Source organism: Solanum stenotomum, chromosome 5 (genome assembly GCF_019186545.1).
Source record: "Solanum stenotomum isolate F172 chromosome 5, ASM1918654v1, whole genome shotgun sequence".
Classification (NCBI taxonomy): domain Eukaryota; kingdom Viridiplantae; phylum Streptophyta; class Magnoliopsida; order Solanales; family Solanaceae; genus Solanum; species Solanum stenotomum.
In genome coordinates, this window is record NC_064286.1 from 2,062,440 (window position 1) to 2,086,172 (window position 23,733).

Consider the following 23,733-nt stretch of genomic DNA (forward strand, 5'->3'; position numbering starts at 1 on the left):
GTGGTGGTAATGACCAAAATTACTCAAAAGCAAGTGATGTTGGAGCCTTTACGACTTTTCAAACAGAAGTGATATACATGCATCTATTTGTTCAGTTGGACTTCTGTTATCTAAACTAGATCCATGATCAGGTTAATCGTGTAAAATCTTGAACTTGATAAGAATTGAGAATTAGTGATGACCACATAATGAATGCTAGTACTCCTTCCGTTTCAATTTATTTGTTTGATTTCGACTTGATATGAAGTTTAACAAAGTAAAAAAGACTTGAATTTTAAGATCCTAGATTAAAGATACATAGAATGACGGAATAATATATATAATTGTATAGACGAAAACCAAATCAGTTTGTGATGAAAACTAGCATGCAGATAAAAGTGAAAGTGAAAGGACGTGGGAAGGAACATGAACCGGGAGGGAATTAGCTGTAACGCAGAAAAAAAATGGAGAAAGAAACAAAGAGAAGAAAAGGATATTATCAACCAAGATTTCTTTTAGCCTGTTGGCTGGAGATTTTATTTTGTAAACCATTATAGATGTTACTTTAGTTATGACATGATTAATTTCACAAGAGATATGTAAAAATATAATACAGAAAATCTACTTGTAGAGTCATTTTCAAATTGTAAGTGAGCCTAAAGAGATTATTTCTTCCAACGTTTTTTCCTTGGGAAAATTTAGGACAAGCACCAGCATTTAACTGGTTTGATTTCAACTGCATTTTGTGTCAATTTCACATGCAGAAACATATTCTCAAATCTCAAGGCTTAAACTTCTCTTCAATACATAATGACTGAAACTAATTTTGATTTGTTAGCCTGACCAGTTCATCAATTGTCGAAAAGTATAATAGTCCTAACCCATGCGTTATTTTAGACGGAGATAGAGGACCACAAAAGGACCAAATATACCGGAGTTCTTAAGCTACTTCATAGTCAGATAAATGAGTTGAGGTGAGATGGTTGAACTTCCGTCATCCTTAACCAATCTCAAATTCGAGATTCTAAGAATGAACAAGTAATTATTGGGAGCCCCCCCTCCTCCCCCTCAAGGGCTCTATAATGTGTGAATTCAAATTTAATCAACCCTAGTTATCGTACCCACGATGGAAAAAGAAAAACTTCATAGCCAGCCCCACCACACCACCAATTTAGGACAAGAGTCCTAGACAAAGATTGTCTTCAATGGGCCTACTTTTAAAAGGGTCCACTTGGGACGGCCTACATTTTCTGTAGCAGTAACATTCCTAAAAGGAAGCAGCCACAGGAAGATTGAATAAATTGTCTTCTCCACCGACCTTATCACTACTTGTCCAATTAAAATTTATCTAAATTCACTCTTTTAATTTATTTTTATCTTTATAATTATCATCCAAAATATTTTTTTGTCTCGACTCTACTTGTACTTAATGACTGAATTGGCATGCTTCAGAATTTTAAGCCTGAAAAAAATCTTTTTCTAACAAAGTAATATGAAATAGAGAATGTGATTTTCTAACAGTAGTGATTTTCTCCATGAAATTATACTATTTTGAGGGTATAGTGGGAGGAATGAGATCTCTTTTAAAGATAAAAGAAGGCTGCGACTCTGAATTTGAATTAGTTGAGTGAATTGATGTGACCATTTCTCTCTTTTCGATCACTATAATATTCTTCCATTATCACTAATATACTGCTATAATATAAGTCTAATTATCATCTTAGTTCTCGAAATTAATCAAAAACAATCGGATAAATATAACATAGGAATATTCTCTTTTGTTAAGCGTCGACCTCGGTTTTGAACAATCCTCACATTACGAGCTAACTTTTGAGATTGAGCTAGCACAATATCCATTTTTCACATGGTATCAGAGCTAAGTCACTGTAATTGTATGTCCCAACATTCGGTCCCATGTTATCCTGTCCAAACTCCAAATGTTGGGATTGGGCATGCGGTCAAGGTGGGGTGGGTGGGGGTTAAAGTATCACACATTGTTTGAGGTTGAGGGATGAGTTACTTGTCTTCTTATATGGTCTTGGACAATCTCCATCAAGATAAAAATGCAAACTCTTGCTCGACAAACTAACCTGACACTTACAACATGACTTAACTTCCTAACTTGAGTTAGGTCCAAGTTCCATTTCTACGGGAGGCAACCAACTTAATTTCCATTTTTCTTCTCTTCAATATCTTCCTTATAAATCTAAAGTAGTCCCATACATATTTTTCTTAAGCTCCACTACTACACTATCTAACTGAAAAACCGCATTTCTGCTCCTAGCAGCAACATCTTTACATCCATCAAACTGCATAGGAAAACAATATCCATGGACATGATCAAGATATCACAAGTTCTAAAGCTTCTACTCATCATAGCTGCCCTTCTTATCATCACCCCTCTATTATCCACATCAGTAAGAACAACTTACCTCTATTTCATTGTTCACGTTCTCATCATTTCACTAGGAGCTGAAGCTGGTCTCATTTCCTTCTTCTCCAAGTCTCCATATGACAAGAAATTACCTTCAACAAACAGCATCGTCACCCAAAAACAACATAACATGACTACTCCAGGGATAGCTTTTCTCCCCTCTATTGGAACTAGTGAACATCAAGAAACTGCCCCTAAAGCTAAATATGATCATGTAGCGAGCTTAGAGAGCTCGCTTCTGATTACTACTAAGAAAAATACCAGTAAAGTGGTTGAAAAATGTGCTTCAGAGAAAATTATTGGTGTTGCAGAAGTACATGAGCAGGCACTAGTGAAGAAGTGCCCTTCAATGCCAAGCTTGTTTTTCATAGGGGGTACTGGTGATGAGGAGATTGGTGAAGCAGAAGAGATCATTAAGGAAGAAAAATATACTGAAAGGGAGGAAGTTGGGGATCAGCTGATCAGTAAGCAGGAGCTATTTTATAAAGCAGAGACATTCATCGGTAACTTCTACAAGCAATTGAAGATACAGAGAGAAGACTCATGGAAGAGGCTTCATGATTTCTATGACAAAGCAGCTTTTTGATTAAGGAAATCCTTGTTCTTTATTAATATGCCAAATTCAATTGGTACAATTCTTAGCATACATCATATCTCTTTTTTTTTTTTTTTTTGCTAGAAGGGCTGGATCTAGAGTCACTGCATCTCACTATTCTTTTATGACAGTGAGTGCAAATTTTATGTATTATATAGTAGGTGTTGAACATATAATTATATAGTAAAAGTATGCTCTCTAAAATAATACAAAGTATATTTCTACATACACTTATGACCAAGATGGCAAATCATTCTAAAAAAGTTGGTCAAACTTTTGCAACTTGTATTCATGTCTCACTTCGCTAATTTTTCTGAAGATATTATCAGGTTACTTATAAGGGATTAAGTCTGATTCTTTATAACTGGATTGACAACAATCTACAATTCTTTATTAGTACGATAAGATAAGGTATCTATTACAAATTGTAAAATGACTGATTGTTAGCACCCCTTTAGTCTACCAATGGTTTACACATGGAAGATTTAAGGAAATTAGAAGGTAGATTACTTCAGCTTATAAGTTATTTATTTTTTATTTCTCTGTAGCAGTTGTTTGCAGTAGATTACTTCAGCTTTTAAGTTATTTATTTTTCCTATTGTTGTGTAGTAGTTGTTGTAGTAAGGAGGTTATTCCTCCACTTTCTCATTTTAGTTGTAGTAGGAAGTTATTTCCTTGTTTTCAGATGGGTGGTTAATCCATCAGTGTTGTATTTAGTGTTATTTGAATCAGTGAAATAATAAGCAGAAAATTAATCAAGGTTTTGAGTACTTCAAACGTAGAAATAAGAAAACCTTTTTCCAGACTGCTAATTCACTCAACATTAACTCTGACTTTGTCTTGCAACGTCCCATAGCTAGATCCATAACAAGGGATTGTAACGATTAGCAACAGAACATCGTCAACTTTTGGAGCCCCACCTGTGCTTGGACTCATGCACCTTAAGACAATTTGCTTGAAATGTTCTTGTCATACACCACATATTTCTCAATGTTCTTTTCAATGTAAAAGAACCTTTTTCCTGCTTTAGACCAATGCACTTGTAGACGCGGAACATAGATATACAAGTATTAATTAACTATGTCGGAAGATATGGAGCGATCGTGTCTTACTTTTGCACTTAAAAGATCATGAATCCTACACATTTAGTGTTAGAGTGCAATACCAGTTGTGGTAAGGGAAATTAGTCTTCTTATATGGTATTGGGAAATCCTCACTTCATGAGCTAACTTTTGGGGTTGCTCTAGGCCCAATGCTCATTTTCTAATATGGTATTTATGTAAAGAGCTTCATAGAAAAGTTTTAATCTGAATTGGCCAGAGCTCAGTCCGCTATGATGTAGGTCCTGGTGTCTTTTACACTATCATATAGTAACTGGTGTACTCTCTTCTGCTATCTGTTTTCTTAAGTGGGGCTTAACATTGTATTCCTATATTCACTTTGCAGCAACCAAAGATGATTATTGCATGAATCGAGAGAGAACCTGAGTAAGCTTTACTTCCAAGTTGCACTGTCCCCTGCTGTCTGTTTCGTCCTGGAATTGGAACATGGAACTACGTACAAATCAACTTAACTTGGATTCCTGCAAACTCCTGATCATTGTTAAAGCTGCTGAATTCTCTGCTTTTTTTACTCGTGACTTCTCGTCTCCCATCACAAAAAGCATGCCTTCAGCGATTCTAATTTGCACAGAGCATATAAACCTCCTATCATGAGCAGGACCTATCTCTTTCTCTACTCTGCAACCATCAGGAAGCAAACAATAATGAAACCAATTTCATACATTTAACGTGACTGCAACATAAACAGAAAAAACATGGCAGCATCTGGATACTGAGACAAACAAACTCAGAAAGAATTACCAAATGAAAATCTTTCCCATACGAAACACATGCATTTACCATGTCGCAAGTTCAGAAATTATTGCAAGAACGAGAGTTTAATTAAAATACCAAAAAAAAATCACAACTGCAAATTTTGTTTTGGAATACATCTTAATCATTTCTTTCAACAATTGGAGAATAACACATACAAAACATGTCTAGAGGAAAAAAGTTTTACCTATGATAACTAGCAAGCATGCTTAATGACTACTCAGACATCACTCGTCTTGCAGCAAAATTCACCAAAACATTGAAACAGGAGTATAGCTTGAGCCAGTTTGATGCAAAGTTTACAGGGATAACTAGCTTTGCATGAAAGCGGGTTCTATCAATAACAGTTAAAATCCCTTGTAAATTCTAAGCACTTACTATTTACTAATAGACAATAAGTCTGTGAGACTCGTCTCTTTAATCTACATAACTACATTTGCAAGTTATAATAGAAATCTAGAGGAATAAATATAGAGAACTTGTATAGACAATCTAACTAGTTGGGATTGAGGCATAGTTAACTGATACATTGGTACTCTAAATCCAGAAAGGAAAAAGAAAAGAGAGCTATAAGATCCTTGGCCAGCACAAACTTAAATAGTAAAAAAGGAGACTGATCACCCAGACAAATGCTTAATACATACCTCTGCACTTGATAGATAATCCCTTAATCCCAAAATACTTGTCACTATCCGCTTCTTAATAGTTTAAAACTTAAACTATATGAACTTTAACCAATGTTTTAAGATGTATCTTTTCAACATATTGATACGAGAAGATTTGCAACTTATACTTTTTCGTATATCTTTTGAATATCTAAACTTTAACTTTAACAAACTAAATTAATCTAATCCAATTTAGCTCCAAAAATTAGTCAAATCGACTCTCGAAAAGTGAAAAGTGACAACTATTTTGGGACAACAAAACTTTTTTAAGTAAGGATGAACTTTGACCACAACATTTATTAATATGAGAATATTTGCAACTTAATAGTACTTTTCGCATATGTATTGAATATCCAAATATTAATTTTAAAATATCAAACTAATGTAATCCAACTTAGCTACAACTATTATGCAACAACAAAACTTAAACTACATAACAATGTGAAGAATCAGTTAATGATAGATAAATCTATAATGTACCTTTTCATCGAGGATTGCCGAATCGCCGCGGAGGTAATTGTAGAGGCCGTGCCGGACGGCAACTTTAGCAAGCTTTTCCGTACTTACATTGGCAGCGTGGAGGTCAGTACGCTTACCAAAGTCAACGTCAAGGTAAGTCACGAACAAACAACTCGAAATAGCTAAGCCGAGAGTGGCGTCGCCGGCGAAAGCGAGCCGCTGGTAATTCCTTAGAAGAGTGAGTAAGAGCTTCTTCCAGAAGCTTCGTGTTCCTAAACCGATACTTCAATAGCTCTTCCATTGCCCTTACTGATGTCGTCGTGTTTGTAATTTCTTCCTCCGGCGACGGCGGTAACCTATTTGCGTCGGCAACCATCCGCAATTCTCCGGCGATTGCATGTATTTTGAATGTAAAAGTGCTATCGCGGGGGAAAACAAACTGAGCTGTATCAAAAAAGTGCAAATGCCTGAAGGAATATAGGCATACTATTTATAGTATTTTTTTATCTCTACTGTACTTGTCTTTTTTTCTTCTCTTTTTTTTTTTTTTGTGATTTTCTTTCTTTTACCTTTCACACTATAGGTAATTTATAAGATAAAATTATTCAGTATTCTTTACCTATACTAAAATTTGAAAAATGCTTCACTCTCTTTGTACTTGTATCTATGTTTCACAATATATTTGTATTTTACAATTTAAATTTGACTTATCATATATATCTATAGGTACATTGTGTATTCGCGTTTTATACTCTCTTTTTTTTATATAGCAACATATAACAATTTCAGAGCATACATTTATCAATTTTTAGTACCATATAATATATGTGTATCACAATTTCAAATAAAAGAAGATAGGAGATGCAATTATTCAGATACATGTATCCAATATCAAGCAATCTTTATACTCTGATGGTATCAACTATCAAGAAGTAACTGAATAATATTTTCTTGATACACTACTTCCTCTTTGATACAATTAGAGCATATATATACTTTTTGATAGTATCAAGCAATAAACGTGAATTAGTAGTTAAAAACAGGAAGGTAGGAAAATAAGTAGGTAGCCGCTTATAATAGTTTCCTTCTTTTTTTTTTTGTAATACAAGTGTTTTTTTCCCAAAGAGAAAAGGCTTACTAAAGGTCCAATAATATTCTTAATCTCCCAATAATTATCCACTTATATAAAATGCACTACATAAATAAATATGAGTGCAGATATGCATTCTTAAGTATGATCATTAAATACATCAACAAAAGATCCATATGTATGAATTCAGATCACAGCATATGATCAAATCCTCCAGCCTGTGGAGCAACCCGACTCCCATTAACGTTAAGGAGCAATTGTAGCAGCCAACTCCTCGCCATTGAATTCTCCTGATAACATAACACGACAAAACCAGTCATGGTTGGAAAAAAAAAAGAAAAAATTCTAATGCCAAAAAGAAAAAGAAGAATATTGCATGATCACTGAGGCAGAAGCCCTGCGAGGGGTGGGGTGGGGGTGGGGGTGGGGGTGGAGCTAATTATATTGCCAAATATTACGTACACGAAGACAACTGCTGAAGGTGTTATCTCTAAGCATATTGGGAAGAAAAAATTTCAGTGCCTGACAAGCCCTGCCATAAGCCAAACACATCACCTTTAGCCTCACAGAAACAGAAAGATCGAAAAGGGCTGAAAGGAAATCCGGGATGGTGATATACAGAAAACCAACCTTGGATTATCTGACAAACGAAGATAGCACCGGATTATGTGTTTCAACAATCTTGATGAAGGTTGTTCAGCAAGTGCACCCACCATATTCCCTAAAACTTGGATTACTTCGAAAAAAGTTTTAGATATGGCACATACGTAATTCAGACCCACATCATCTAGAAGGATTTTTTGCACAATGAAAGTCGCAACCTGTCAGCATGAATAAATTAGATGCATGAAAATCTAATCAAGTCAAGGGAGGATGTAACTGGAAATTGGTTTTGGGGAAGCACTAACTGTTTTTGATAGTTCACATCCCATCTCCATCGCGCACAAGCACTTCGGAATTATATCTGTTGAAATAAGGAAACTGATAACTTCAGTGTCATCTACCTGTGCAAACAAAGTGCATTTAAGCTTTAGAACAATAATTGATTAAATAGGTAAAGAATAGCATATAGCTCCTAAAATTTTAACTAATCACGGTTTCCTTCTCATGTCATTACCAGTAGATATGATCATGAATAAAATCTTTATACTGACAATGGAAGTAGAAGAAGAGACGCATGAAATACAGTAGACATATTACCTTCACAAGGGCACATATGACACCTAAGCTTGCAAGCCTCAAATATTCAAAGGGTGTCGACTTGCTTGTTGTGTTAAGAAAGGGGTACAAATACAAAGGAATTTTTGCTGAAAAGTAGAAAACTGTTAGAAGGGTCTATTCAAAGGAAACCAAATATCACAAATATGATGGATTACAATTACAACTATCATCACTCAAAAGTCGATCAAAATCTCAAGAACACATCATGATTATGACGTCCATTTATTTGATTTTTTTTTGGACGTACATATTAAGTTTATGAAGGTTACAAAGCATTTTACATGAATAATATAGGGCAGGGGTAGTTATCTAAGACAACATTCTTGTGTTGCAGCGCTTCAATAAACCTAAGGACACACATGTAATCTTCATTTCTTCCATCTTTATGGACATCAGTGACTATCAAGGACGAGCGGTCATTATTACTTTATAGTCATGCATTCCGAGGAAAATAAAACCCAAGTATAATTTTATTTTTTTTCTACAAGTAGTGGATAAGATAAATCCAAGTATAATGTCTTCATGTGTAAATCAAATTCAAATTCTCGTCCAAAGATGTATCAAACAAATGCGGGGTGGCATTAATTTGATACAATTTGGATCTTATTCTTGACTTGTAGCTGTGGAATTCTTTTTGACAAGTAAATAAGAGTTTAATTTAAGTGAAAATATGATACTAAGCAAGTGCCGGCAGAATAAGATTTAAGACATGTAACTATGAGAAGTGTTGAGATTTTTGTGTCCCTGTCATTGTAATGGAAAAGAGGCCAAGCTTATTGCCATTGACAAACAGATATGAGAACTTAAAAAAAAAAAAAAAAGAGAGAGAGAAGAGAATCTTCACCATTGAGGAACGACTTTCTGGTGTCAGGATGAGAGGCTACAGACTGCAAAATAGAAAGCAATGAGAAACTATTTCAATAGAAGGGGATAGAAAATTTGACCTTGACCAGCAAAAAACCTAAATAACAGAGGCATCTTAAAGCATTTATACAATGGTAACAACAGATATTTGGAAGTGATACTTGTCATGCTCCAAGAAAGAGACAAAAGGTAAACTACTTCCCTACTAACACATTCCAGTTTGTTGCATTCACCATCCANGGACACACATGTAATCTTCATTTCTTCCATCTTTATGGACATCAGTGACTATCAAGGACGAGCGGTCATTATTACTTTATAGTCATGCATTCCGAGGAAAATAAAACCCAAGTATAATTTTATTTTTTTTCTACAAGTAGTGGATAAGATAAATCCAAGTATAATGTCTTCATGTGTAAATCAAATTCAAATTCTCGTCCAAAGATGTATCAAACAAATGCAGGGTGGCATTAATTTGATACAATTTGGATCTTATTCTTGACTTGTAGCTGTGGAATTCTTTTTGACAAGTAAATAAGAGTTTAATTTAAGTGAAAATATGATACTAAGCAAGTGCCGGCAGAATAAGATTTAAGAGATGCAACTATGAGAAGTGTTGAGATTTTTGTGTCCCTGTCATTGTAATGGAAAAGAATTTGCATGCACAAGCAACTGCAAATCAACAAAGGCAACAATTTTCTAGCATTCCAACAACATTCCACCCAAAAGTACTGTCAGAAAAGGCCTTTGTTGTATACCAAAAGAGGCCAAGCTTATTGCCATTGACAAACAGATATGAGAACTTTAAAAAAAAAAAAAAGAGAGAGAGAGAAGAGAATCTTCACCATTGAGGAACGACTTTGTGGTGTCAGGATGAGAGGCTACAGACTGCAAAATAGAAAGCAATAAGAAACTATTTCAATAGAAGGGATAGAAAATTTGACCTTGACCAGCAAAAAACCTAAACAACAGAGGCATCTTAAAGCATTTAAACAATGGTAACAACTAACAACAGATATTTGGAAGTGATACTTGTCATGCTCCAAGAAAGAGATAAAAGGTAAACTACTTCCCTACTAACACATTCCAGTTTGTTGCATTCACCATCCACCTCTCTTGATACATTTAGCACAACCGAAATATATCCAATTTTCTATACCTCTCTTGACAATAACTCATTACTTTAACATCACCAACAAGAATGAATAATAGAAACTGTATCAAGAAACACTATGAAAAAGTCCACAACAAAACGAAGTTAATATACCTGTAGAAGTGCTATTGCATTACAAACTCTATTGGATTGTGCAGGAGCCAGGCATGGCGACGACAAACCAGGGTAGATAGAAACTATTTCCTGCAAACGTGAAAATTAACGATAACAAACTTATAGAAACAGCCAGGAACTTCCACACTATAAGTTTAAGAAATAAGAAACAAATAGTTGAACAGAAAATGTCTACAATAGAAATTCAAGAAATACGAATGAAATAATTGAGAGAATAAAGTCCGGAATCTCAATTCTCATGATGGTAGAAAAAGTTACTTTAATGAACCAATAATATTGGCTCTGACAAAGCATACAACTACCTACATATATGATATAGTAGCTTCTGTTTACCATCTCAGTTGGGCTAAGACACAAAACCAGTTAAATTGAGATTAGATTTAAATGACAGAAAAATTTCTCCTCCTAGAAGTGATATTTTCCTTTTTTGGGTTAATTCTCCTCGAAGTGGGGTTTTGGCTCCATTTACATCAAAACAAATATGGAAAAGCAAATCAAAATTCTATTTTGAGACTTTCCCAGTATTTTTGTTTCCAATTTTTACCCCAAATCATTTTATTCCAGACAATGCTAAAGCAATCAAACATAAACAATGAAAATTTCACAAGGGAAGTACTCCATGGGCCAATGTGGGACTAGCTCCCACTCCCTCCCTAGCCAGAAATTTCACAAACCTCTTTAATCATCCTAAGAATCTACAAGATGTTAAGGGGGTAAAAGCTAGGACTCTACAGGACATTTTCAATTTTAAACATTTGAAATTCCCAGTAACCCCAAACGAAAAACCATTAAGATGTTTTCTTGATAGCTTTGTTGTAAAAGGTCATGTAGATGTTTCCTTTTATTCTTAACTTTTAATGGTGCAAAGTAGATAATCAGTGCAAAGTGGTACTTTAGCTTCATGCGCATCTGAGAGATGAGATAAACTCTAGAATTACAATAGAACACTACTCAAAATACCTGTAGGAGTGCAGCGATAGTACCAAATGAGTGCCACAACAAGCGGCCCAAATCCGGGAACAACTCCTTCTGGAAAAGGAAAACAAAGGCATTAAGTATATCTAGGTAAATCTTAATTCTATTTAGCAGAACAACAAAATGATACTCAATCCAAAATGTCAAAGAAACCTCTAAAGTGAGAAGAATAAACCTTGAAAAGCTCTAGAAGAGCGTTTTCACGAAGATTAGGGTCGCAGAGAACAAGCACAAGTTGTTCAACGGATTGCATTTTGCAATCCTTATTGGGGGGTGCTCCGGAGTTGGAAGACGATGACGACATACCACCTCCTCCTCCGAAGCGGCCAACACCAACGGAGAAAGATTGAGGTAGGTTTGTCATTCTAAAGCCTCAATTAAATGTTTATATCTTTTTTATCCTTTCACTTACCCTACTTTATTTTCTGTCTTTTTTCTTTTTTTCCTGAATTGAATAAAGACAAAATTCACCGTTGGATAATTTTGATAAATAAAATTCATTGTTTTATTTACAACCGCGGCACCATTAATGAACCAAACACGTGTTAATGTCAATTGGGAGCATTCCATAGTAATTTTCAAGTTTGATATGGTCTTTAGATTTTTCGAAATAAAACCTAATTAAAATAAAAAGTAGTTTTCATATTATTTTTCTAATAATTGTGATTAGATTTGATCTTTGATCTATGTTTAAGAAACTATATTTATTAATGATGGAATTTGTTGATAATCAATGAAGAGGATCATTAATGAAATTCACAAGTCATTTTCTGATGTAATTGAAGACAAAAAGAAGATTTTTGAGATTTGTTGAATCATGAATCATATATTCTTTTTTTTAGATCGACTTGGAGTTCAATTTCTTTGGCATAAAAACTAATTAAAATGATAATTTTTCCTATTGTTTTCTATTAACTAGGTTAGATTTGATATAATCAATGAGGGCGATCATAATAAAATATACTAGTCATTTTCTAATGTAACTTGTACATGTCAATTTATCATCATATCAATGGTAGCCCAACCCGTGCTTGGACTCATGCACCTTAAAACAATTTGATCAAAAATGCTCGTCACATTCCTCCAGGTTGTAAAAGTTAAAAACATTTTTCTTGCTTTAGACCAATGCACTTATAGACACAATACGTAGATATAGTAAAAACTCTTCAAATTAATACCCGATCAATTAATAAACTCTTTAAGATAATATTTTTCTCTGATCCCGACTCGAGTAGTGAAATATATCAGTGATTTAAGATAATATATTTTTAGAAAATTCCTATATAAATATATGGTCCCACTAATATTATAAATTACTAATTCTTTAAAATTATAAAAATATCTAAGACAATCTAGTGAAATATATTCTAGTAGTTTTTTTTTATTGTTGTTTAAAACATAACTCTAGTGAAGCTCATATCTAATTATTCTTACCTCATCCAAAAGTTCTGGTGTTGTCTTCTCACACTGCACCAAAAACTATGAAAAGTTCTAGACGTGACAAGTGTTGCCATATGTGTAATTGGTTCCAAAGGTATCGTACTTCCTTATGTGTAATTGGTTTTATTCCGAAAAAAATAAAGATCAAATCAATCTTGAAAATTACTATGAAATGCTCCTAGATGGCATTAACACGTGAATGGCATGCTTTGGTCATTTATGGTGCCGCAGTTTTAAAATTCACGGTGAATTTTGTCTTTGTTCAATTTGGAATCAAAAGAAAAATGAGAGAAAATAAAGTAGGATAAGTGAAAGGTTGAAAAAGATAAAAACATTCAATTGAGGCTTTAGAATGGCAAACTTACCTCAATCTTTCTCCGTCGATGTCGGCAGCTTCGGAGGAGGAGGTGGCATGTCATCATCGTCTTTCGGCGCCGGAGCACCGCCCAATAAGGATCACAAAATGCAATCCACTGAACAGCTTGTGTTTGTTCTCTACAACCCTAATCTTCGTGAAAACACTCTTCTAGAGCTTTTCAAGGTTTTTATTCTTCTCACTTTAGAGGTTTACTTTGACATTTTGGATTGAGTATTATTTTGTTATTCTACTAAATAGAATTAAGATTTACCTACATGTACTTATTGCCTTTGTTTTCCTTTTCCAAAGGAAGGAACTTTTCCCGGATTTGGCCCCCTTGTTGTGGCACTCATTTGGTACTATCGTTGCACTCCTACATGTATTTTGAGTAGTGTTTCATTGTGATTCTAGAATTTATCTAATCTCTCATATGCACATGAAGCTAAAGTACCACTCCATACGGTAATTCTAGCATTTCTTTTGCCTGTTCATACACACATTTCTTCAGTAATAACTCATTACCAATGCGTCACACTGCACCTTTAAAAGCTATGAATAAAAGAAAGAATTTGAGTGACCTTTTACAGCAAAGATATTAAGGAAACATCTTAATGGCCTTCCAATTGGGGTTACGGAGGAATTCAGTTAAAATTCAAAATGTCTTGTAGAGTCCTAGTTTTTTTTTTCCACATCTTTAAAGAGTCTTAGGATGATAAAAGAGGTTTGTGAAATTTCTGGCTGGGGATGGAGTGGGAGCTAGTCCTACATTGGCCCACGGGTTGCACGTCACATCCCTTGTTGTACTTTATACTTAGCTCAATGCTAGGTTGTTTTTTCANAATGTCTTGTAGAGTCCTAGTTTTTTTTTTCCACATCTTTAAAGAGTCTTAGGATGATAAAAGAGGTTTGTGAAATTTCTGGCTGGGGATGGAGTGGGAGCTAGTCCTACATTGGCCCACGGGTTGCACGTCGCATCCCTTGTTGTAATTTATACTCAGCTCAATGCTAGGTTGTTTTTTCAACAATGGAAACTAGTCAATTTATGTCATTTCATTGTATATGTTGGGTTGCTTTATCCAAGGCGGGAAAAATGGAATAAAATGATTTGGGGTAAAAGTAGAAATTAAATATACAAGGAATGTCCCAAAATAGAATCCCAATGTGCTTTTTCGTAGTTGGTGTATGTAAATGAAACAGATGGAGCCTACTTTTCGAGGAGACATTAACCCCGAAAGAAAATATCGCCACTAGGTAAAGAAACTATTATGTCATTTAAAACTAATCTCAAATTAATTGTTTTTGTGCTTTGGCCCAACATAGATGGTAAACAAAAACTACTATAAATAGGTGGTTGTATGTTTTATCAGAACCAATATGATTGGTTCACTAAAAATAACCCTTTCTAAGATGATGAGATTCTGGACTTCATCATTTCTTCCCTTCCCAATTTTATTTTTAATGAGACGAAATCCAAATATGAGATTGTTCTTCATGTAAAAGGAAGTCAAATCTCAAACAATGACCTCTCAATCACACACATGCATCACCTTTATCTACAGGGGCAAATGTTATAGAAGGATTGTGGAAACACTAATCTAGAGAGTCCAAATTAAAATTGTGCAAATCTCTAACCATGTCCAACATGGAATCTATTACATAAATAAGGTTGCACCGAAAAAGACAGCAAAAATTACATTTGCTTAAAAGTAACATTCTTAGGACAAGCACAAAATTTAATTGCAAGAAGAGTTTCAATAAAATACCAAAAAAATCACAATTGAAAATTTTGTTTTAGGAATACCTTTTATTCATTTCATTCAACAATTGGAGAATAACACGTTAAAAACATTACTAGAGGAAAAAAAAGTTTTGCCTCTAAAAATTAACAAGCATACATAATGACTCAGACATCACTGAGCTTGCAGCAAAAGTCACCAAACATTAAACAGTAGTATTGCTCGAGTCAGTTTGATGCAAAGTATACAAGCATAAATAGCTTTACATGAAAATAGGTTCGATAAATAACAGTTAAAACCCCTTGTACACTAACGTTGACGTTGTAAATTAGAAACAATTACTAAAAGCCAATAGGACTCAACTCTTTGATTCCACATAATCACGTTTCAAGTTATAATAGAAATCTAGAGGAATAGATATAGAGAATTCGTATAGCCAACCTAACTAATTGGGGATTGAGGCATAGTTGATTGATACATTGGTACTCGAAATACAGAAAGGATAAAGAAAAGAGAGTTTTCATAAGATCATTGGCCCGAACAAACTTAAATAGTAAAAAGAAACTGACCACCAGACATCATTCACATCAAAGCCACAATCCAAATATACAGCCCCCATTATGGACTCCACAATGTCTGCAAGGAGCTTTGGTGCTTTTATTGTTCCTCCGTAGAACTCCATCTCCTCCTCCTGTTGCACTGTTATCACGAGCTCCTTCACTTACATCAAATTCAAAGTCTCCTCTATTACAATTCCACATAGGAACTATTGTAATCAGTTTGACAATCTAGTGCCAATGAAATGTGCAATTACACACTGTTATCAAAGGAAAATTAAGTGTCATATGCAATGGCTAACTGGAATCTTCTCTATTAGAAACAAGTACAGCTCTTAGAAGTTCGAAGACTTACAAATGGAAACAAAATGGACACTCATATTGGATAAGATGCAACTGCCGAACTAGACTAGCCAAACCAAAGAACTTTTTAGATTAATACATTTCGTAATTTTTGGGAACTTGCTTATATGAGCAATCCATATAGTAATTGGGAGGAGTTCTCCCAAGTTCATACTTTATGATTTGCTTACTTCTATAAAGCTAGTTACTCTCTAAAGTGGAGGAGTCTTTTATAGTTTAGATGGTCAAACTATACTTTGAACATTCATCTAGTTATATATACATTTTTAAAGACCTTAAAGTGTAAAAGGGTGGCATGTCTACGCTCCTCTTATGATTTCAAAAGGTAAAATTGTCATTTCAATTCCTTCATTTAACTAATATTTGAAGAAAAAAAATACACAAAATTACCCTCCTAAACTTATCCAAAAAGGCCTATTGCATGCTTTAACTTTAACGGCAATCCTTTACACCCTATTCTCGAGGGGTTATTTATGCTTTTTACCCAATTTTTGAACATTAATATACGAGGCAGAGGTCAATATCTGACCAGTGCCATCACTAGGGGTATTGTCTTAATTTTTATTGAAATATTTACTTGTATACACTGTCTATTATATGCTTATATAGATACTTTGATAGTTACTTCCAACGCCCTCGAAATACTTGTCACTATCCGCTTCTCGACTGTGAAATATATCAACTTTGACCAACATTTAAAGATATATCTTTTCACCACATTGATATAAGATGAATTGCAACTTATAGTATTGTATGTCTATCTTATGAATATCCAAATTTCAATTTTAAAAAATTAAACTATTGCAATCCAATTTAGCTCCAAAGATTAGTCAAATTGACTCTCGAAAAGCCAAAAGCCACAACTAATTTGGGATGGAAGGAGAAAATACAACAAAACTTAAACTACACAACAATATGAAGTAGATCATATAAGTTAGATACTAGTATGTACCTTTTCATCGAGGATTGCTGAATCACGGCTAAGGCACTTGTAGAGTCCGTGCCGGACAGCAACTCTAACAAGTTTTTCCGTACTCACATCGGCAGCAGACAGGTCAGTTAGCTTACCACAGTCAACGTCAGGGTAAGTCACGAAGAAATAGCTAAGCCGAGAGCGGCGTTGCAGATGAACGCGAGTCGCTGGTAATTAGAAGCTGAATTAGGACAGGAAGATTGAGTAAGAGCTTCCTGTTCTTAAATCACTACTTCATTCACTCTCTTTGTATTTGAATCTGTGTTTTACAATTTCAATTTAAAATATCATACATATATATAGATACATTTGTATATTCAAATTGTATGCCTTTTTTAATGAACCAGTAATATTGGTTCTAACAAAGCATACAACTACCTACATATATGAGATAGTAGCTTCTGCTTACCATCTAAGTTGGGCTAAGACACAAAAGCAGTTAAATTGAAATTAGATTTAAATGACAGAAAAAATTCTCCTCCTGAAGTTAATACTTCCCTTTTTTGGGTTAATGTCTCCTCGAAGTGGGGTTTTGGCTCCATCTACATCAAAACAAATATAGAAAAGCAAATCGAAATTCTATTTTGAGACTTTCCATGTATTTTTGTTTCCAAATCATTTTATTCCAGACAATGATAAAGCAAACCAACATAAACAATGAAAATAACATATTGTCTAGTTTTCATTATTGGAAATACAACCTTGCAATGAGCCCAGTACAAAATACAACAAGGGAAGTACCCCATGGGCCAATGTGGGACTAGCTCCCACTCCCCTCCCTAGCCAGAAATTTTACAAACCTATTTAATCATCCTAAGAATCTACAAGATATTAAGGGGATAAAAGCTAGGACTTTACAGGACATTTTGTGAATAATTCACAGTAACTCCAATTGAAAAAGCATTAAAAAAAATTCTTGATAGCTTTGTCCACCGGAAACAGCCTCTCTATCTCCACGAGGTAGTGGTAAGGTCTGCGTACACTTTACCCTCCCCAGACCCCACTTTGTGGGATTTCACTGGGTATGTTGTTGTTGTTGTTTGTCGTAAAATGTCACTTAGATGCTTCCTTTTATTCCATTAAGAGTGGTACTTTAGCTTCAAGTGCATCTGAGAAATGTGATAAACTCTAGAATTACCATGGAACACTACTCAAAATACTTGTAGGAGTGCATCAATAGTACCAAATGAGTGTCACAACAAGGGGGCCAAATCCGGGAACAACTCCTTCTGTCAAAAGGAAAACAAAGGTAATAAATATATCTAGGTAAATCTTAATTCTATTTAGCAGAATAACAAAATGATACTCAAACCAAAATGTCAAAGCAAACCTCCAAAGTCAGAAGAATAAACCTTGAAAAGCTCCAGCAGAGCGTTTTCACGAAGATTAAGGTCGCAGAGAACCAGCACAAGTTGTTCAACGAATTGCATTTTGCGATCCTTATTGGGGGTGCTCCGGCACTGGAAGACAGTGACGGCATACCAGCTCCTCCTCCGAAGCTGCCGACACCGACGGAGAAAGATTGAGGTAGGTTTGCCATTCTAAAGCCTCAATTGAATGTTTTATCTTTTTTGTCCTTTCACTAACTATACTTTATTTTCTCTCTTTTTTTTTGCCCGAACTAAACAAAGATAAAATTCACGGTGAATTCTGTCTTTGTTTAGTTCAGAAACAAAAGAAAAATGAGAGAAAAGAAAGTAGGATAAGCGAAAGGACGAAAAAGATAAAAACATTCAATTAAAGCTTTAGAATGGCAAACTTATGTCAATCTTTCTCCGTCGGTGTCGGCAACTTCGGAGGAGGAGGTGGTATGTCATCATCGTCTTTCAGCGTCGGAGCACCGCCCAATAAGGATCGCAAAATGCAATCCGCTGAACAACTTGTGTTTGTTCTTTGCAACCCTAATCTTCGTGAAAACGCTCTTCTAGAGATTTTCAAGGTTTTAATTCTTCTCACTTTAGAGGTTTACTTTGACATTTTGGATTGAGTACCATTTTGTTATTCTACTAAATAGAATTAAGAGTTACCTAAATATACTTATCGCCTTTGTTTTCCTTTTCCAGAACAAGTCACTTTTCCCGGACTTGGCCCCCTTGTTGTGGCACTAATTTGGTACTATCGTTGCACTCCTACAGGTATTTTGAGTAGTGTCCATTGTAATTCTAGAGTTTATCTCATCTCTAATATGCACATGAAGCTAAATTACCACTCCACACGATAATTCTAGCATTTCATTTGTATGTTCACACACACATTTCTACAGTAATAACTCATTACCTATGCTTCACACTGCACTATTAAAAGCTAGGAATAAAAGAAAGCATTTGAGTGACCTTTTACAACAAAGTTATTAAGGAAACATCTTAATGGTCTTTCAATTGGGATTACGGAGGAATTCAAATGGTTAAAATTCAAAAATGTCTTGTAGAGTCCTAGTTTTTTTCCACATCTTTTAAGATTCTAGGATGATAAAAGAGGTTGGTGAAATTTCCAGCTGGGGAGCGAGTGGGAGCTAGTCCTACATTGGCCCATGGGTTGCAGGTCACGTCCCTTGTTGTAATATATATTCAGCTCATTGCAAGGTTGTCTTTTCAATAATGGAAACTAGTCAATTTATGTCATTTCATTGTATATGTTGGGTTGCTTTATCCAAGGTGGGGAAAATGGAATTAAATGATTTGGGGTAAAAGTTGGAATTAAATATACAAGGAATATCCCAAAATAGAATTCTAATGTGCTTTTTTGTAGTCGGTGTATGTAAATGAAAAGATGGAGCCTACTTTTCAAGGAGACATTAACCCCGAAAGAAAATATGGCCACTAGGAGGAGAAACTAGTATGTCATTTAAATCCAATCTCAAATTAATGGTTTCTATGCCTGGGCCCAACATAGATGGTAAACAAAAACTACTACAAATAGGTGGTTGTATGTTTTATCAAAACCAATCATATTGGCTCAGTTAAAATAACTCTTTCTATGATGATGAGATTCTGAACTTCATCACTTCTTCCCTTCCCAATTTTATTTTCAATGAGACGAAACCCAAATATGAGATTGTTCTTCAGGCAAAAGAAATTCAAATTTCAAACGGTCACCTTCTCTCTCTCACACACATACATTACCTTTTTCTACAAGGGCAAATATTATAAAAGGATTGTGGAAGCACTAATCTAGAGTGTCAAAATTAAAATTGTGCAAATCTCTAGCCATGTCCAAAATGGAATCTATTACATAAATAAGGTTGCGCCGAAAAAGCTAGCAAAATTTACATGTGCTTAAAAGTGACATTCTTAGGACAAGCACAAAATTTAATTGCAAGAAGAGTTTCAATAAAATACCAAAAAAATCACAATTGAAAATTTTGTTTTAGGAATACCTTTTAATCATTTCATTCAACAATTGTAGAATGACACGTTAAAAACATTACTAGAGGAAAAAAGTTTTGCCTCTAAAAATTAACAAGCATACAAAATGACTACTCAGACATCACTGAGCTTGCAGCAAAAGTCACCAAACATTAAACAGGGGTATGGCTTGAGTCAGTTTGATGCAAAGTATACAAGCATAACTAGCTTTACATGAAAACAGGTTCGATAAATAACAGTTAAAACCCCTTGTACACTAACGTTGACGCTGTAATTTAGAAGCACTTATTAAAAGCCAATAGGCCTGAAAGACTCAACTCTTTGATTCCACATAATCACATTTTCAAGTTATAATAGAAATCTAGAGTAATAGATATAGAGAATTTGTATAGCCAACCTAACTAACTGGGATTGAGGCATAGTTGATTGATACATTGGTATTCTAAATCCAGAAACTAGAAAGGATAAGGAAAAGAGAGTTTTCATAAAATTAATTGGCCAGAACAAACTTAAATAGTAAAANNATAGAAATCTAGAGTAATAGATATAGAGAATTTGTATAGCCAACCTAACTAACTGGGATTGAGGCATAGTTGATTGATACATTGGTATTCTAAATCCAGAAACTAGAAAGGATAAGGAAAAGAGAGTTTTCATAAAATTAATTGGCCAGAACAAACTTAAATAGTAAAAAAGAAACTGACCACCTAGACATCGTTCACATCAAAGCCACAATCCAAATATACAGCCCCCATTATGGACTCCACAATGTCTGCAAGGACCTTTGGTGCTTTTATCATTCCTCCGTAGAACTCCATCTCCTCCTCCTGTTGCATTATTATCACGAACTTCTTCACTTAAATTCAAAGTCTCCTCTATTACAATTCCACATAGGAACTATTGTAATCAGTTTGACAATCTGGTGCCAAGAAATGCGCAATTACACACTGTTACCAAAGGAAAATTAAGTGTCATATGCAACGGTTAACTGGAATCTTCACTATTGAAACAAGTACGGCCTTAGAAGTTCGAATATTTACAAAAGGAAACAAAATGGACATACATATTGGATAAGATGCAACTGCCGAACTAGACCAGCCAAACCAAGAACTTTTCAGATTAATACATTTCGTAATTTTTGGGAACTTGCTTACATGAGCAATCTATATAGTAATTGGGAGGAGTTCTCCCAAGTTCATATTTTATGCTTTGATTACTTCTATAAAAAAAAAAAGTTGCACTCTAAAGTGGAGGAGTCTTTTACAATTTAGATGGTCAAACTGTACTTTGAGCATTCATCTAGTTATATATACATTTTTAAAGACCTTAAAGTGTAAAAGGGATGGATGGCATGTCTACCCTCCTCTTATGATTTCAAAAGGTAAAATTGTCATTTCCCCTCCCTTCATGTAATTAATATTTGAAGAAAAAAATACACAAAATTACCCTCCCAAACTTATCCAAAAAAGCCTATTACATGCTTTAACATTACGGGCATNCCTTAAAGTGTAAAAGGGATGGATGGCATGTCTACCCTCCTCTTATGATTTCAAAAGGTAAAATTGTCATTTCCCCTCCCTTCATGTAATTAATATTTGAAGAAAAAAATACACAAAATTACCCTCCCAAACTTATCCAAAACAGCCTATTCCATGCTTTAACATTACGGGCATTCCTTTACACCCTATTCTCGAGGGGTTATTTATGCTTTTTACCCAATTTTTGAACATTAACATACGAGACAGAGGTCAATATCTGACCAGTACCATCACTAGGTGGATTTGTCTTAACTTTTATTGAAATGTTTACTTGTAAACACTCTTTATTATATGCTTATATAAATACTTTGATAGTTACTCCCAACGCCCCCAGATACTTGTCACTATCCGCTTCTCAATTGTGAAATATATGAACTTTGACCAACATTTAACGACATATCTTTTCACCACATTGATATAAGAGGAATTGCGACATAGTATTGTATGTATATCTTAGGAATATCTAAATTTCAATTTTAAAAAATCAAATTATTGCAATCCAATTTAGCTCCAAAGATTAGTCAAATTGACTCTCAAAAGCCACAACTATTTTGGGACGGAAGGAGAAAATACAACAAAACGTAAACTACACAACAATGTGAAGTAGATGCATATAAGTTAAATACTCGTATGTACCTTCTCATCGAGGATTGCCGAATCACGGCTGAGGCACTTATAGAGGTCGTGCCGGACAGCAGCTCTAATAAGTTTTTCCGTACTCACATCGGCAATGGAGAGGTCAGTTAGCTTACCACAGTCAACGTCAGGGTTAGTCACGAAGAAATAACTGGAAATAGCTAAGCCGAGAGCGGCGTTGCCGATGAACGCAAGTCGCTGGTAATTAGAAGCTGAATTAGGACAGGAAGAGTGAGTAAGAGCATTTTCTAGGAGCTTCCTGTTCGTAAATCAATACTTCAATAACTCTCCCATTGCCCTTAGTGATATCACCATGTTTGTAACTTCTTCCTTCGGTGGGAGCAACGCAACCTATTTCCGTCGGTCACCACCGCGCAATTCTCTGGCGGAACGAGCACGCACGGAGACTGTGCTTTCCCGGGGAAAAAAACTGACCTGTATCAGAAAAAAGTGCAACAACAAATTCACTCGCAACTGCACATTCTACACCGGAGACATAGAACTGTCATTTACACAAAAAGGGAGAAACTTCATTGAGGCGGCTGATTATAAGACGTTGGTATAGGCAATCAAAATTCAGCTATACATGTCAAACCATGTGACTGAATTTTGGCCGCACTCAACTATGGTTTTTCTGCTACCTATGTGGTATTGTAAGAGAACAAACAAATTATGGAATAAGTAGTTCAAAAATGTAAAATGCTAATTACTGTTTCTTCGTATGAGTGGGTGGTTCGAATTTTTGCTTCTTAGTTCCCTTGCTGAGGAGCGCAGATGTTGAGGGCTTCTTTTCAGGGCAGGATGAGAAAATCAGTGTGCCAAGCTTTTGGGAATAACGGATTTTGTAGCTTAAGTCTGAAAAGCTTATGAGCAAACTGGCAATGATTGATGTGGATCATATGTAATGTAAGGAGAAAGTACGGAGAGAAGCTTGTTTAATTGTAGTGCTATCTATGTGTGCACCTTGAAAACGACAATTTTGATATTCTTTTTTGGCTGTCATGGATAGTAGTTTTTCAGCCAACATTTCCGAGACCGTTGCTATTCGCATACCACTGTCGTGTGTGAGTCAAGCTCGAAATGGCACCTGTGAGCAAAACAACAACAAAAACAAGTCATGGTATATTCAGATGTCATCAGCTGCATTGTATTAACTGGCCATGAAATGAGAAAAATGATTCTCGATGTTTCATTGTATATATCTTCATAAAATAATCATTGTTTCTGATATTTTGCCCAAGTTTATTGAGGTCAAACAAAATGTAGTAGACAGAGGAGAAGCCATGGGAAAAGTAGTTAGATTTGGGTGAGAAATGAAATCAA

At 35.0% G+C, this 23,733-nt stretch overlaps 2 protein-coding genes and 2 long non-coding RNA genes across 4 annotated transcripts; 1 reads left to right on the top strand and 3 right to left on the bottom strand.

Moving 5' to 3' along the window:
* Positions 1 to 7,127: 7,127 nt before the first annotated feature.
* Positions 7,128 to 11,973, bottom strand: LOC125864649 (uncharacterized). Its single transcript, XM_049544674.1, has 9 exons — positions 11,620 to 11,973; positions 11,430 to 11,498; positions 10,449 to 10,538; positions 9,162 to 9,204; positions 8,297 to 8,403; positions 8,005 to 8,100; positions 7,727 to 7,917; positions 7,559 to 7,628; positions 7,128 to 7,386 (listed from the first exon to the last, which is right to left on the bottom strand). The coding sequence occupies exons 1-9, from the start codon at positions 11,806 to 11,808 to the stop codon at positions 7,288 to 7,290; spliced, it is 954 nt and encodes a 317-aa protein (XP_049400631.1). The 5' UTR covers positions 11,809 to 11,973; the 3' UTR covers positions 7,128 to 7,287.
* Positions 11,974 to 13,160: 1,187 nt separating this feature from the next.
* Positions 13,161 to 17,051, bottom strand: LOC125864650 (uncharacterized). The gene is made up of 3 exons (XR_007446253.1): positions 16,851 to 17,051; positions 15,548 to 15,795; positions 13,161 to 13,791 (listed from the first exon to the last, which is right to left on the bottom strand). It is a non-coding gene; the product is annotated as an uncharacterized LOC125864650 (long non-coding RNA).
* On the top strand, positions 14,607 to 20,159 carry LOC125864651 (uncharacterized). Its single transcript, XR_007446254.1, has 2 exons — positions 14,607 to 14,907; positions 20,112 to 20,159. It is a non-coding gene; the product is annotated as an uncharacterized LOC125864651 (long non-coding RNA).
* A 784-nt stretch (positions 20,160 to 20,943) lies between these two features.
* On the bottom strand, positions 20,944 to 23,437 carry LOC125865404 (ribonuclease 3-like protein 2). Its single transcript, XM_049545598.1, has 5 exons — positions 23,374 to 23,437; positions 23,121 to 23,265; positions 22,762 to 22,845; positions 22,411 to 22,669; positions 20,944 to 21,063 (listed from the first exon to the last, which is right to left on the bottom strand). Exons 1-5 carry the CDS (start codon positions 23,435 to 23,437, stop codon positions 20,944 to 20,946), a joined length of 672 nt encoding a protein of 223 aa, XP_049401555.1.
* Positions 23,438 to 23,733: the final 296 nt, after the last annotated feature.